Source organism: Octopus sinensis, linkage group LG15 (assembly GCF_006345805.1).
Source record: "Octopus sinensis linkage group LG15, ASM634580v1, whole genome shotgun sequence".
Taxonomy (NCBI): Eukaryota; Metazoa; Mollusca; class Cephalopoda; order Octopoda; family Octopodidae; genus Octopus; species Octopus sinensis.
The window spans coordinates 43,723,712-43,738,711 of NC_043011.1; the positions used below are offsets into that span (position 1 = coordinate 43,723,712).

The 15,000-nt window shown below is 36.5% G+C and overlaps 1 protein-coding gene across 7 annotated transcripts in view; it reads left to right on the plus strand.

Annotated features, from left to right (window-relative positions):
- LOC115219839 (UPF0692 protein C19orf54 homolog) overlaps positions 1-15,000 on the plus strand; it is a 77,127-nt gene that overhangs the window by 34,661 nt on the left and 27,466 nt on the right. For 3 of the 7 annotated variants that reach the window (XR_005002236.1, XR_005002238.1, XR_005002239.1), the window contains exons 4-8: positions 159-248; positions 1,640-1,761; positions 4,886-5,003; positions 5,427-5,497; positions 8,674-8,907. Coding sequence is in view for 4 of the 7 variants with exons in the window: in XM_036509671.1 (XP_036365564.1) it covers positions 159-248; positions 1,640-1,761; positions 4,886-5,003; positions 5,427-5,497; positions 8,674-9,011 (739 nt within the window). In the remaining 3 variants the exon portion in view is untranslated. Of the gene's footprint in view, positions 1-158; positions 249-1,639; positions 1,762-4,885; positions 5,004-5,426; positions 5,498-8,673; positions 9,304-15,000 lie in introns of those variants that run through there. The other 4 variants (XM_036509671.1, XM_029790125.2, XM_036509672.1 and 1 more) reach the window with 2 other exon arrangements.

A 15,000-nucleotide genomic window follows, 5' to 3' on the forward strand; every position in this document is an offset into this window, starting at 1 on the left:
TACCATTGGAGCAAAACAATCCTTTGAATTTCTCTATACATTTTAAGAAACTTTGTTATTATCAGTGAATATTTTTTAATTAATTTACACAATTTTTAACTGAAAAATCAAAATTTTTTTAACATTTTAATTTTTTTCTCTTTATTTTTTTGCTTCAGTAGTTGTAATGGTTCAGATTCATCTCAGCCACGACCCGTGTGCCTCTCCTTTGGACATTCAGTTGAAGGGGTGTTACAAAAGGGACCCCAGTAAGTATTTTCTAGAGAATGACTTTTATTCTTTATTCATAAACCTTTAGATTCCATGTCTTGTAATACTCAATACGCTCAACTAACTAACCAAGTAATTATTCATGTGGTCAGTTGGTCAGTCTCAGTCTTGTGTCCAGTTTGTGGTCAGTCATATGACCCATGTTGATCTACTGGTCAGTAACAAATTGTTTGGTTTGTGGTCAGTCACGTAACCGATGTTAATTCTAATGGTCAGTGATAAATTACCTGGCTATCAAGTGGTCAGTGACATAATCTTTGCCAACTGTCCAGTTCTCAGTCCATTACATTGTTACTGGGAAAAGAGGTTTACCTCTTTCAAAGTCTCTGATGCAACTTTCTAAAGTAACCATCCATCTTTCTGTCTGTCTGTCTGTTTCTCATGCAATCTTGCCTACATACACACACACACACACACACACACACACACACACACACACACACATATATATATACTCATACATGTGCACATGTACATACATGTATACATATACACATGTGGATGTGAAAGCACATGGCTCAGTGGTTAGAGTACCGAGTTCCCAATCATGAAGAAGTGAGTTCGATTCCTGGACCAGGCTGCATGTTGTGTTCTTGAGCAAGACTCTTTATTTCACATTGTTCCAGTTCACTCAGTTGTAGAAATGAGTTGCAGCATCACTGGTACCAAGCTGTATCGGCCCCTTTGCCTTTCTCCTGGATAACATCGGTGGTGTGGAGAGGGGAGGCTGGTGTGCATGGGCAGCTGTTGGTCTTTCAGAAACAACCGTGCTTGGACTTGTGCCTTGTAGGGAAACTTTCTAGGTGCAATCCTATAGTCATTTATGATCAAAGGGGCTTGTTACTCTTTACCCTTCACCATGCACACACACACACACAAACATGCACATAAACATAAACACACACATACACTCACACATACACATGCACATACACACACACACAAACACACACACATATACACACACATACACGCACACATACAAACACTCACATATACACACGCACAAACACACACATACACATACACATGCACACACACAAACACACACATACAAACACACATATACACACACAAACGTACACAGACACATACACACACGCACACACACATACAAACACACACATACACACACAAACACACACACATATATACATGCACACACAAACATGCACATACACACATACACAAACATGCACATACACACATACACACTCGCACGCACACACACACATACACACACACACGCACACACACATACCTAGATTCATATCCACACATCAGTAGCAATGCATTGATATATCAACAACAAATCAAAAAAACTCAGCATTTCTTGGACCTTCCTATAAACAAAAGAGAATATTTTCAGGTGTGGCTTTGCGGCCCTCTACATGGGTGCACGTCTTTGGAAGATGGACAGTTTTTCACTTGATCGACTGGTCAACATTGGTCAGCAGAAAGGATACACCATTCAAGGAGAACTGTTTTCAGGTCAGTATATCTATGTATCTATCTATCTATCTATAATTATATATTATATATATTATATATATATATATATATATATATATATATATATTATATATATTATATATATATATATATATATATATATATATATATATATATGTATATAATATATATATATGTATATATATATATATGTATAATGTATATATAATCCCCCCTCTTTCTCTATCTATAATATATATATATATATATCCCCCTTTCTCTCTCTCTCTCTCTCTTTCTCTCTGTCTATTTATCTATCTAGAATGTATCTGGTGGACGCATCTGAAAGGATTGGAGACAAACACTTTCCTCTCTGATCAATCTCTCATCAACTTCTTCAAGTATCACTTGAAAAGGAAAGTGAGAGTAGAGAGGCAAGTTTTGTCTAGCGAACGTTTCAAAAAAAGATGGGTGAATGTAGTAAGGATGGCACATATGAATGACAAAGCCACGTTGAGCATAATCCTATGAACCCGGAAAAATTTAAAACAGAGGGTTACTTACTTGCAAACAAACGTGTAAACATGTGACATTATTGACCGAGGTTACCGTGGTCTTTTCCGTAGGCTTTTCTTCCCATGAATAAACCTTATCTGCTTTCCCCTTTAAACTTTACATCATGACATTTCTGGGATACACGATTCTTATTGATCATTTTTTTTTTCTTTTATGATCCCTTTTGATCGAAAACCTACCCCAGTTTTTTTTTCTCCCCAAAAAGAAAAGCTCTACTTTGTAATCTGTTCCTTCTGTGTGCAGCCCTGTGTGGCTAATAAAGAAACATATCTATCTATCTATCAATTTATCTACACCAAAATCCGTGCAGAAGAAACAGCATTGTTTATATTTTATTATTATTTTTATAATTTGTATATATTTATTTTATTATAAATGCTAAACAACACCATAGAGGAATCGACATAAGCTTAAATACTAAACCACAATAGGTGAACCATGATAGGTGAACTGCGATATGGCGAGGGTTGGAGATATACTTTGCTTGAGAAGACCCAGCAAGCCAAGTGAGACTGTAGTTGTGGCCTATACCAGTGTTGTATAGCAGGCCCATTTAAGAGTATTTGTCAGTCACTGGGAAAAATGCTGTGCTTGAGAAGACATGTTGAGTCAAGTGAAATCATTGTCATGACTGATGTCAGTACCTATTTATTTACTACTCACAAGGGGCTAAACATAGAGGGGACAAACAAGGACAGACAAACGGATTAAGTCAATTACATTGACTCCAGTGCGTAAATGGTACTTATTTAATCGACCCCGAAAGGATGAAAGGCAAAGTCGACCTCGGCAGAATTTGAACTCAGAATGTAACAACAGACGAAATACCGCTAAGCATTTCGCCCGGCGTGCTAACGTTTCTGCCAGCTCGCCGCCTGCACCGTCTGACTGGCACCTGTGCTGGTGGCACGTAAAAAGCACCATTTGAGTGTGGTCATTGCCAGTGCTGTCTCACGGGCTCCTGTGCTGGTGGCACATAAAACGTGCCATTGGAATGTGATCCATACCAGTGCTACCTGACTGGCTCCTGTACCAGTTTCATGTAAAAAGCACTCACTACACTCTTGGAGTGATTAGTGTAAGGAAGGGCATCCAGCTGTAGAAACCTGGCCAGATCAGATTGGAGCCTGGTGCAGCCTCCTGGCTCGATGGTCCTCAGTCAAACCATCCAACCCATGCCAGCATGGAAAGCGGACGTTAAACGATGATGATGATGATGTGGCTGTGTGGTAAGCAGCTTGCTTACCAACCACATAGTTCCAATTTCATTCCCACTGCGTGGCACCTTGGGCAAGTGTCTTCTACTATAGCCTCAGGCCGACCAAAGCCTTGTGAGTGGATTTGGTAGACGGAAACTGAAAGAAGCCCGTCGTATATATGTGTATATATATATATATATATATAATATATATATATATATATGTATATGTATGTGTCTGTATATGTTTGTGTGTCTGTTTGTCTCCCAACATTGCTTGACAACCGATGCTGGTGTGTTTACGTCCCCGTAACTTAGCGATTCGGCAAAAAAGACCGATAGAATAAGTACTAGGCTTACAAAGAATAAATCCTGGGGTCGATTTGCTCGACTGAAGGCGGTGCTCCAGCATGGCCGCAGTCAAATGACTGAAACAAGTAAAATAGAAAAAAAAAATAAAAAGAGAATATATTTATATCATTGAAGAAGCACAAGATTTAGAAGTCAGCTGCTTTAAGTTTCATGCTTTGGTAGCAGTAGTACAGTAATCAGACGAGCTTGTATAGTGAGTGTGCCATTGGCCTATCCTGCCCTGCAATTATTCAGCTACAAAATTAACACTGCTGTTCTCTGAAAAAAAGTGAGAAACAATGAGAAAAAACACGAGCAAGAGACCAGCTGTGTTTATGTTAAGGTTGAAAAATTACAGATAGTATATGGCATGCTATACAACCTCGTATGCTTACTGTTCTATCCAAGCATGAAATTTATAACAGCTTACATTTAAATATTTTTTTATATTAAATGATATTTATTTTTCACAGGCTGGGGTAAATTTTTTTTTGTTGATCCTGGTGCGGGTCACACTCTTGCCAGCTCTTGTGAGGTCATCCAAACCAGATATTAACTAATGATGATGATGATTATAATGATACACATACACACATTCACACACACACACACACACACACACACACACACATATATATATATACTATAATTATATGTATTTCTATACACACACACACAGACACACATACATGTCACCTGCACACAGAAATATATATATATATATATATATATATATATAAGTGTATATATATGTATATATGTATATACATCTATGATATCTACGTATGTGTCTGTGTTTGTTCCCCAACATCGCTTGACAACTGATGTTGGTGTGTTTATGTCCCCATAACTTAGTGGTTCGGCAAAAGTGACCGACAGAATAAGTACTAAGCTTACAAAGAACAAATCCCGGGGGTCGATTTGCTCGACTAAAGGCAGTGCTCCAGCATGGCCACAGTCAAATGACTGAAACAAGTAAAACAAGTCATGCTATCTAATATTTCTTTGTTTCTTTCCTTCTTGTTTTCCTTCAAACAGCTTACTTTATGGAAGACCTCGCTCGAGAATTCTGCTACTCCCAAGTGGTTGACACGGCTAAACTTTGTCTCAACGTCATCTGGGAATGTCTCCTGCAGGGATATCTCATACTTGTGCCGTATCCTTTACCTCATACTATTGTTGTTGTTGTTGTTGTTGTTGTTGTTGTTTAACCACAGGCTTTGATGCAGCTGTGACCATCAGACATAATAAGTATCTAAGACTACAGTATCCAATGTGTCCTTCCTATTTTCTCTTTAAGAAGGCACGAAGAAATGAATGAACAGAGATTTGTTTCTAGCCAGGCTGAATGACCACAAAAAGTTACTTCAAAATACTACTACTACTACTGTTGCTGGCACTACTGCCACTGCTACTACTACTACTACTACTACTACTACTACTACTACTACTACTGGCACCACTGCCACCACTGCCGCTACTACTACTACTACTACTACTACTACTACTACTACTACTACTACTACTACTACTGTATATATTTATGTCTGCACATTTATTCCTTAACTAATGTCATCAGTTATGATTCTGACAAAAACTACCAACCGTGTCTGAAGAGGGGACATAAGGCCCACTGGTCACTTCTCACAGGTAAGTTCTCTCCCTCTCTCTCTCTTTCTGTCTTTGTTTTTATCTTTGTCTTTGTATATTCTATTGATGGTGGTGCCAGGGCCAGCTCAAGGTATTGACAACTTAGGCAATCACCTGGGGTATGATGTACTAAAGACAAGGAAATTTCCATGACTGTCGGCTTGTACACACTGAAGTTCAGCTTGCTCGGGGTGCTAGCAACCCTAGGGCTGGCCCTGGGTAATGCTGCCATAGCAGTCATCATCATCATCATCTTCATTGATTATCATCATAACCATCACCAACATTACACACCAACATCAACTGATTGCAATTAGTACCCGACTGATGTGGTTCAGTCTCAGGCCATAGACCACTGTCCACCAATCAGTCCACCTGGCTGTCGTTAACAGGTACCTGATTAACTCTTTAGCATTCAGATTACTCTGTCAAATGTAAAGCTAATCTCTCTCTTACTTGTTTCAGTCATGTGACTGTGGCCATGCTGGAGCACCGCCTTTAGCTGAGCAAATTTACCCCAGGACTTATTCTTTGTAAGCCTGGTACTTATTCTATCGGTCTCTTTTGCCGAACCGCTAAGTTACAGAGATGTAAACACACCAGCATCAGTTGTCAAGTGATGTTGGGAAGACAAACACAGACACACAAACACATATGTATATATACATATACATATATACGATAGGCGTCTTTCAGTTTCCGTTTACCAAATCCACTCACAACGCTTTGGTCAGCCCGAGGCTATAGTAGAAGACACTTGCCCAAGGTGCCATGCAGTGGGACTGAACCCAGAGCCATGTGGTTAGAAAGCAAGCTACTTACCACACAGCCACTCCTGCGCCTAATCTATTCGCCTTGTTTTGAATTAATCTCGTAGCTTCAAGATTCCATTAATGGGATTGTTATTTCTAGAATAAAAGTAAAGTTACCTTTTGGAGTCATGCTGACTCATAAGGGCTGACTCTCGGTTTCCATGGCATGTATATTCTCCATCTGGATAGGATGCTGGTTGGTCACAGGATTATTAAGGTGACGAGCTGGCAGAATCGTTAGCATGCCGGGCGAAATGCATAACGGTATTTTGTCTGCCACTATGTCCTGAGTTCAAATTCCACCGAGGTCGACTTTGCTTTTCATCCTTTCAGGGTCGATTACATAAGTACCAGTTACACACTGTTGTCGATATAATCGACTTAATCCGTGTGTCTGTCCTTGTTTGTCCTCTCTGTGTTTAGCCCGTTGTGGGTAGTAAATAAATAGGTATTTCGTCTGCTGCTACTTTCTGAGTTCAAATTCCGCTGAGATTGACTTTGCCTTTCATCCTTTCGGGGTCGATAAAATAAGCACCAGTTACACACTGGGGTCGATATAATCGGCTTAATCTGTTTGTCTGTCCTTGTTTGTCCCCTCTGTGTGTAGTCCCTTGTGGGCAGTAAAGAAATAAGGATGCTGGTTGGTCACAGGATTATTAATTTTTGCCAGTTGAATGGACTGGAGCTATGTGAAATGAAGTGTCTTGCTCAAGGACACAATGCATAATCGGGACCAGTTATACATGATCTTCACAATGGTGCACCCTTTCACTGACCCTTCAAATATAAGCCATAGGACAACAAATTCCCTGATGATCAGAAAATGTGCTGTTCTTGAGACTAGAGACCGGCCAGGTACCAATGCCATGTTGACCATTACCGCGGTTATTGCCTGCTTGTTTGTTCCTTCTCAAGCAACGCCTGGCTCATAAGGGCCAGTTTCCTGGTTTCATTGGCGTATAGGTTCCCCACCTAGATGGGATGCCGGTCCATCGCAGGTGAGCTGCTTGATGCAGGAGGAAAGAGTGAGAGAAAGTTGTGGCGAAAGACTCAGCAAAAGTTTGCCATTACCTTCTGCTGGAGCTGCGTGGAGCTTAGCTGTTTTGCTCATAAACACACACATCGCCCGGTCTGAGATTCGAACCCACGATCCCTCAACCGCGAGTCCGCTGCTCTAACCACTAGGCCATGTGCCTCCACTGCTTCCCTAATACATTCCAAATATCTGGCAATGTTAACATCCCTCAGATGCCAAGACAAAAGCACAGACCTCTAACGTCAGTTTGCAACGCACGTTTAAACTCCTTTATTTTGCGCATGCACCAGCTTTCCCTGTGGTTTCTTTCCCCTTCGACTTGTGTCCAGTACTAACTGCACGCACTGCCTCTATAACGGTTGTATCTTTTATCATGAATTGAAATTACAATCTTATGATCATGAGTCCAACACCCCTAACCACTAAGCCATGTGCCTCTACAAAAGTCATGCCGGCTCATAAGGGCATGTTTCCCAGTTTCCATGATGTATATATTTCCCACCTGGAGAGGACGCCAGTCCATCGCAGGGTTACTCATTGGTGCCAGCTCAAGAACACGACATGTCACCCAGTCTAATGATCATGAGTCAAATACCCTAACCACTAAGCCATGTGCCCCCACTTATTTCTAGAATGACATTGTAGGACTGGTGTGAGAGGCTGAATCTGGCCAGTTTGAATATAAAACAGATAGAATATTTGGGCTGGATACGGCTGGTTTAAACGCTAAAGAGCAGTTTCAAACCACAGTTAATGAATCACTGTAATTGGTCGTTAGTTATAAGGTCCCAGGTGAAGGTTCTTGTCTCAGAGCACAAGTTGGCTCACCAGAAATAGGCCTTTGTTTGTCTCAGAGCACAAGTTGGTTCACCAGAAATAGGCCTTTCCTGTCTCAGAGCACAAGTTGGTTCACCAGAAATAGGCCTTTCCTGTCGCAGAGCACAAGTTGGTTCACCAGAAATAGGCCTTTCTTGTCTCAGAGCACAAGTTGGTTCACCAGAAATAGGCCTTTCTTGTCTCAGAGCACAAGTTGGTTCACCAGAAATAGGCCTTTCCTGTCTCAGAGCACAAGTTGGTTCACCAGAAATAGGCCTTTCTTGTCTCAGAGCACAAGTTGGTTCACCAGAAATAGGCCTTTCCTGTCTCAGAGCACAAGTTGGTTCACCAGAAATAGGCCTTTCCTGTCTCAGAGCACAAGTTGGTTCACCAGAAATAGGCCTTTCTTACTCTCCAAAACAAATCCCACCAAAAATTTTGATATTTGTTTATTTATTCAATTTCTAATTTTTTCTTCCTTTCTTTTTTTTTTTTTTTAAATATTTTTCTAGGTTGTTTCATAGTTTTGAAACATTCCTGCAAGCCGTTTCTGCAGAATTGTTTCGAGCAAGATTTAGATGAGCCGTCGTTGTTTCACACAGACATCGACGAAGATCATATCGATCCAGAAGTACGGAAGAATCTAGTTAATAACATTGAAGAAATATTTGTTTATACAATGCAGGGTAAGAGTCGAAGGCCTGGAATATGGTCCCTTAGGGATCTTTTTGCCAGCAACCAGAACCTCATACAAGTAAGTCCAGTACGAAATAATGAAACATATGTGATACCGCCCAATGGCATCGAGAATGAACTTTGTGGTAAAATTGTACTGTTGAGGCCAAAATAAGCCTGATACCAAAATTTGGCAATATTTGCCTGGTCCCCACCCCGGTTCGTTCGTCCCCGCTCACGCACATATAAGGCCGATTACTTATCTTCATCCTTCCACCCTCACCTTCCTCCCACACCTGTCTATTATTTTTTTTTAACATTTCTTGCCACCTCTTCCTTTATATCTAACTGCCATACATTTCTCATCTATTCTAGTCTTCCTAACTATAATGCACACACATATGTATATACATACATACATATATGTACACACACATACACATACATATATATATATAGATATATATGTATATATATATCATCATATATATATATATATTAGGAAGGGCATCCAGCTGTAGAAACTCTGCCAGATCAGATTGGAGCCTGGTGCAGCCATCTGGTTCGCCAGACCTCAGTCAAATCGTCCAACCCATGCTAGCATGGAAAGCAGATGTTAAACGATGATGATGATGATACATTAAATATATAGGGTGGCGAATATTTTTAGAAATTTCACTACCAGTGGCCAAGCATGTATAAAAAGTCAATAGACAACATAGTCTCAATATAAAATAGTGTACATTTAGACACAAGAGAAAACGACCAAAACCACATTTAAGAGCAATTTTCGAAGGGAATGAAAAATAAAAACTTTTACTGTGTGTGTTATTTTTCATTCCCTTCAAAAATTGCTCTTAAATGTGGTTTTGGTCATTTTGACTGCTTCTTCTAGCATGTAAAAATTACCTGTTAACCCTTAGCATTCAGATTATTCTGTCAAATGTAAAGCTTATGTGTTCACACCATGTAAAATTAATCTTGCATCATTTCATGGCTTTGAGATTTCAATGATGTTATTGTTTATTTTCAAATGACACAATAAGGTAGCTATGAATGACCATATGACTAGTTTGAACATAAAATAGGTAGAATATTTTGGCCGGATATGGCCGGTTTAAACACTAAAGGGTAAAGGAGTTTTCCCTTGTGTTTAAATGTACACTATTTTATATATATATGTATATATATATATATATATTCATATGCATATATTATAGCATATAGATTTATATATATATATATATATATATATATATGCATATGATATATATATGTATGTTCACGTATTGCTAATACCAAAGTTGTTAAACATGTAAGAGAACACGAAATAAATCTTTCAAAACTAGAGCTCAAAGCGTACAAAGCTATAAACAATAACATATAAATATTGGAGTGAAACACTCTCTTGGATAGAAAACGTTGTGTGTGTGTGTGTGCATGCATCTATATATATATATATATATATATATAAATAACCCATGCTAGATGGAAAGTGGACGTTAAACGATGATGGTGATGATGATATATTTATATATATATATAAATATTTATATATATATATAAATATATATATACACACACACATGCACAAACATGTAGTGACCACCCCTCCTGATAACATACACCAATACTCACACCAATCAGCTGTTTAAAACCAATGAGTTACAAAGTTACAAATCTGGAAGTTGTCAGAAAGACAAATTCTTTTAATTTTAAAATATTTGATAAGTTATAAAACTACCCCATGAATATGTTAAACCACAGAAGGCATGAAGGCCACTACACAACAATTACTGCATAACAAATGCACCCCATTTTTTATTAAAATTTTTTTAGTGTTTTTGTATTTAAATATTTTTAAAATAATCATCACAAAAGTTTATTAATTTATCAAAATAAGTCACATAGGCCTATTCATCAACCAACATAAGTCACAAAGATTTATTCGATTTACGAAAATATCTCACAAAGATCAAGAACTGCTGTTTTACAGTTATTTATTTTTTTTTGTATTATTTTCATGTAATTTTACATATATTATTTTTAGTATTGTGAACACTATTATTGGTTGAATGTTTCCGCTTCGCTGCCTTTTCCGTGGCGTGACAAGAGATTATATGTGTTATTCTGGAAGAATAAATATCACCAGTTATTTTTATTCAATGCACCAGTTTAGAGATAATTGCCTCACAAACAAACAAACACTACACACTCACATACACACACACACACACCCACACACACTCACAGGCACATTGTACTTGGTTTTCATACCTCAGGTTTCTCACATTTATATTGTCTTTCGCATGTATTTGGATATTAAGAGTAAGCTCTGGTACCATTTCTTGGAATATTGTACACTCTGTCACTCTACATTTGTCAATATTTGTGTCAAGAATCCGCCTGCTCTCTCCTGACAGTTATTTCCTTAATACTTTATGTATTTGTATGTATGTGTATATATATATATATATGTGTGTGTGTGTGTGTATGTTTATATCTATATGTATCTCTATGTATGTATGTATGTATGTATCTATCTATCTATATGTGTGTGTGTGTGTCTATTTATCTATCTGTCTATCCACTTGTCAGTCTATCTGTCCATCTATCTATCTGTCTGTTTGGCTGTCTCCTTCTATCTATCTATCTATTGATCGATCAATCGATCTATCTATTGTATATCCAAACATGAAACTTACAATAGCTCATGTATAAGTTTTACATTCACTAGCTGATATGTATGTGTGTGTGTGTGTAAAAGTGAGTCTGGAGGGATATATTATCCTCGCAGATACCTTATTGGCTATCAGTTAAGTTCCAGTTAACAGCTAGCCACTTTGATCAGTATTTAATGTCTGTGATTACTATATGTTGCTAGTTTCTCTGTGAATTCTTCTGATGGGTAATTCTTTCGCTCTCTTCCTCTCTCTCTCTCTCTTTCTATATATATATATATATATATATATATATATAGATATAGATATATATATATATGCTTCATAACAATTTGACTCAGCTTCATATGGCTTTAAGTTTCATGGGCATGCAGGACAGACCCATCTCATCAGATATCAGGAAAAGAGTAAAGGATTTGAAATGGGTTTCAGCATAGTTTCCATCTACCAAATTTTACTGACAAGGTGTTAGTCAGTGCATGGCTATGCTAAAAGGCGTTTCTACTGCTGCCGAGCAGGAATAATATTAGATCTACATGCTGACAAAGTGAACCCCTTACCTGCACAGCCATGCATGCACGCCTCTCATGATAACTCTGTAAACATACTAATGGACTGTATACCAACCCAATGGCCTTGTCCCCTGTGTAAAACTCCTTATTTTGGTCTCAAACATCACAAATGACAAACCAATCAAAATCAAGAATCATTATTTTATTGTATATTTGGGTATATTTATATATATATATATATTTTTTAATTTCACAACCGAAAATTTTTGTTATATTTTACATGTGTTGTGATTTTGTGGGTGTTTCTTTCTTTTTTTTTTTTTGAGAATTATATTTTACAAATCATTTTATAAAGTTTCTTCTTAGCATATATATATATATAAATATATAAATATATTTATATAAATATATGGTACATACATATATGTATGTGTGTATCTATCTATCTATCTATCTATCTATCTATCTACATACATACATATACATATACATATATATATATATAATTATATATATATATATAATATATATATATATAATATATATATATATATATATATATATATGTAAATTTAATTAATAAGGGTAAAAATTGATATTAATTAGATTAATATCAATTTAAACCAGTGACCTAGCATATTGGAAAAAATCTGAAGATTCAGAAAATTATATTACATACAAATAAGAGGAATGACTACTAGGTGGACTCCTAATATGCTAAATGTAGACCCCATATGGTCTGACCACTAAGAAATTCTGCAAGAAATTCTGCAAATGCCAGAACATAAAGACAAATGAAAAGATACAAAATATAATGATATATATGTATGTATATATATCAGGCACGTGCCATCAGTAACTACTCAGGGTAGGCAGTTGGTGACCTTTATGTGGTAAAATACACAAAAAATAATGAAATACCAGCATGCAACTGAGTTGAAAGCTGATTTACTTCTGCCTTTATAGCTTGTAAAGAAAACGGTGTTGTAGGAGTGTACACAGCTGGTGTACTACAGCTTTACTATGCATAGCTTTAATACAGAGATTGAAAAGCAGGGGTGAATTATGCATACCTAATCTACAAAAGAATAAAATATTTTGTATTTTATGCATAGTAGTCAGAGTAACATTCATAATTTTATTGAATTAGATGCATGTTTTGCCATAAAAGGTAAATGTTGCTATCAGTGTATTTTATTCAAGGTAGGCACTGCCTACCTACCTAGGTGGCACATGCCTGATATATTTATATATATATATATATATATATATATATATCAAATGTAAAGACTAACTGAAAGAGAAAAAGTGAGGGAGAGAGTGAGAGAGAGAAAGAAAGGAATGTCCTTTTTGTTGGGGTGGGGTTTGTGTATGTTTGAATAAATATACAAAACTGCCACTTCATATTTAAAAACGTTTTTGTAAAAAATGATTCGAATATTTTTTTTTTGTATTCCTTTTTGCCTTTTTTTCTTGCTTGAATGCTCAGTTTTATATCTATGTGCAGCTCATGTTAAACGTGTGTGTATGATCAAATATATATATTGTAATGCTCAACTGTATATCTATGTGCATATGTATGTGTGTGTGTTTATATATATATATATATATATTATATATATATATATATATACATATGTATATTTATATATATATATATTATATATATATATATATATATATATATATATATATATATATATATGAGTATATATGTACATAAATTCATCTACAAAACCAAAATCTTGCCATGCTATTTTTCTTCTTTTTACTATATATATATAGACACATATATATATATACATATATTTATATATATGTATACATTCATGTCTGTATAATATATATGTATATATACATATGTATATTTATAGATATGTATATATATATTTATCTGTAGATATGTAAATGTATGTGTGTGAATATATATATATATATATATGGTCTGACCCATGCCAGCATGGAGAACGGACATTAAATGAGGATGCTATATTCTTAGAGATTTTATTTCAAGTTCTTTGTTCATATTATATTCTACCCTGTTGAATGTTTTGTAAATATTGGAAAATATTTCCACGCAAACGTCTCTGAGTTATTTATATCTCCATAAAAATCAAAAATAAAGATCTCATTACATTTTATGTCTTTGGAAACGGATATCTAGAATCATTGGTGCAAATCTTCTCTGTTACCTTTGAGGTAATATTTACGGTGTTTTTTTTTTTTCCTCCATTGTAATAAATACTGACAGGAAATAGGCTACAAGGCCTGAAATTTTAGGGGAGGTGGGGAGCTAGTTGATTACATTGACCACTATGCTGGACTTGTGATTATTTTGTTGACCCTGAAAGGATGAGAAGCAAAGATAACCTCAGTGGAATTTGAACTCAGAATTTAAAGCGTGAAGAAATGTCGCAAAGCGTTTTGTGTGATGTACTGGCTATTCTGCAAGTTTCAATGCCATATCAACAACAACAACAACAACAACAATAATAATTATTATTATAATTTATTCTTTTATTGGCCACAAGGGATCACATAAAATTACATTAAAAGACATACAACAACATAAAAGACAAACACAGGATGATACAATGGGTTTTACAATGTGTAAACAATATAAATAACAATTAAAAATTAAACAATTTATATAGGCATAGGAGGGGCTGTGTGGTAAGTAGCTTACTTACCTACCACATGGTTCCGGGTTCAGTCCTACTGTGTGGCATCTTGGGCAAGTATCTTCTCCAAAGCCTTGTGAGTGGATTTGGTAGACGGAAACTGAAAGAAGCCTGTCATATATGTGTATGTATATATCACCATGATCACCATGACTGACCAGGCTATCAGATGTTGCTACACACATCACTGGTCACAATGCGCTTCGCATTGTTTTAGCCTTCAAATGATGCCCCCCCGCTGGCTAAGCGAGCAGGCCAGTGTATGTATATATGTATGTGTGTATGTGTAT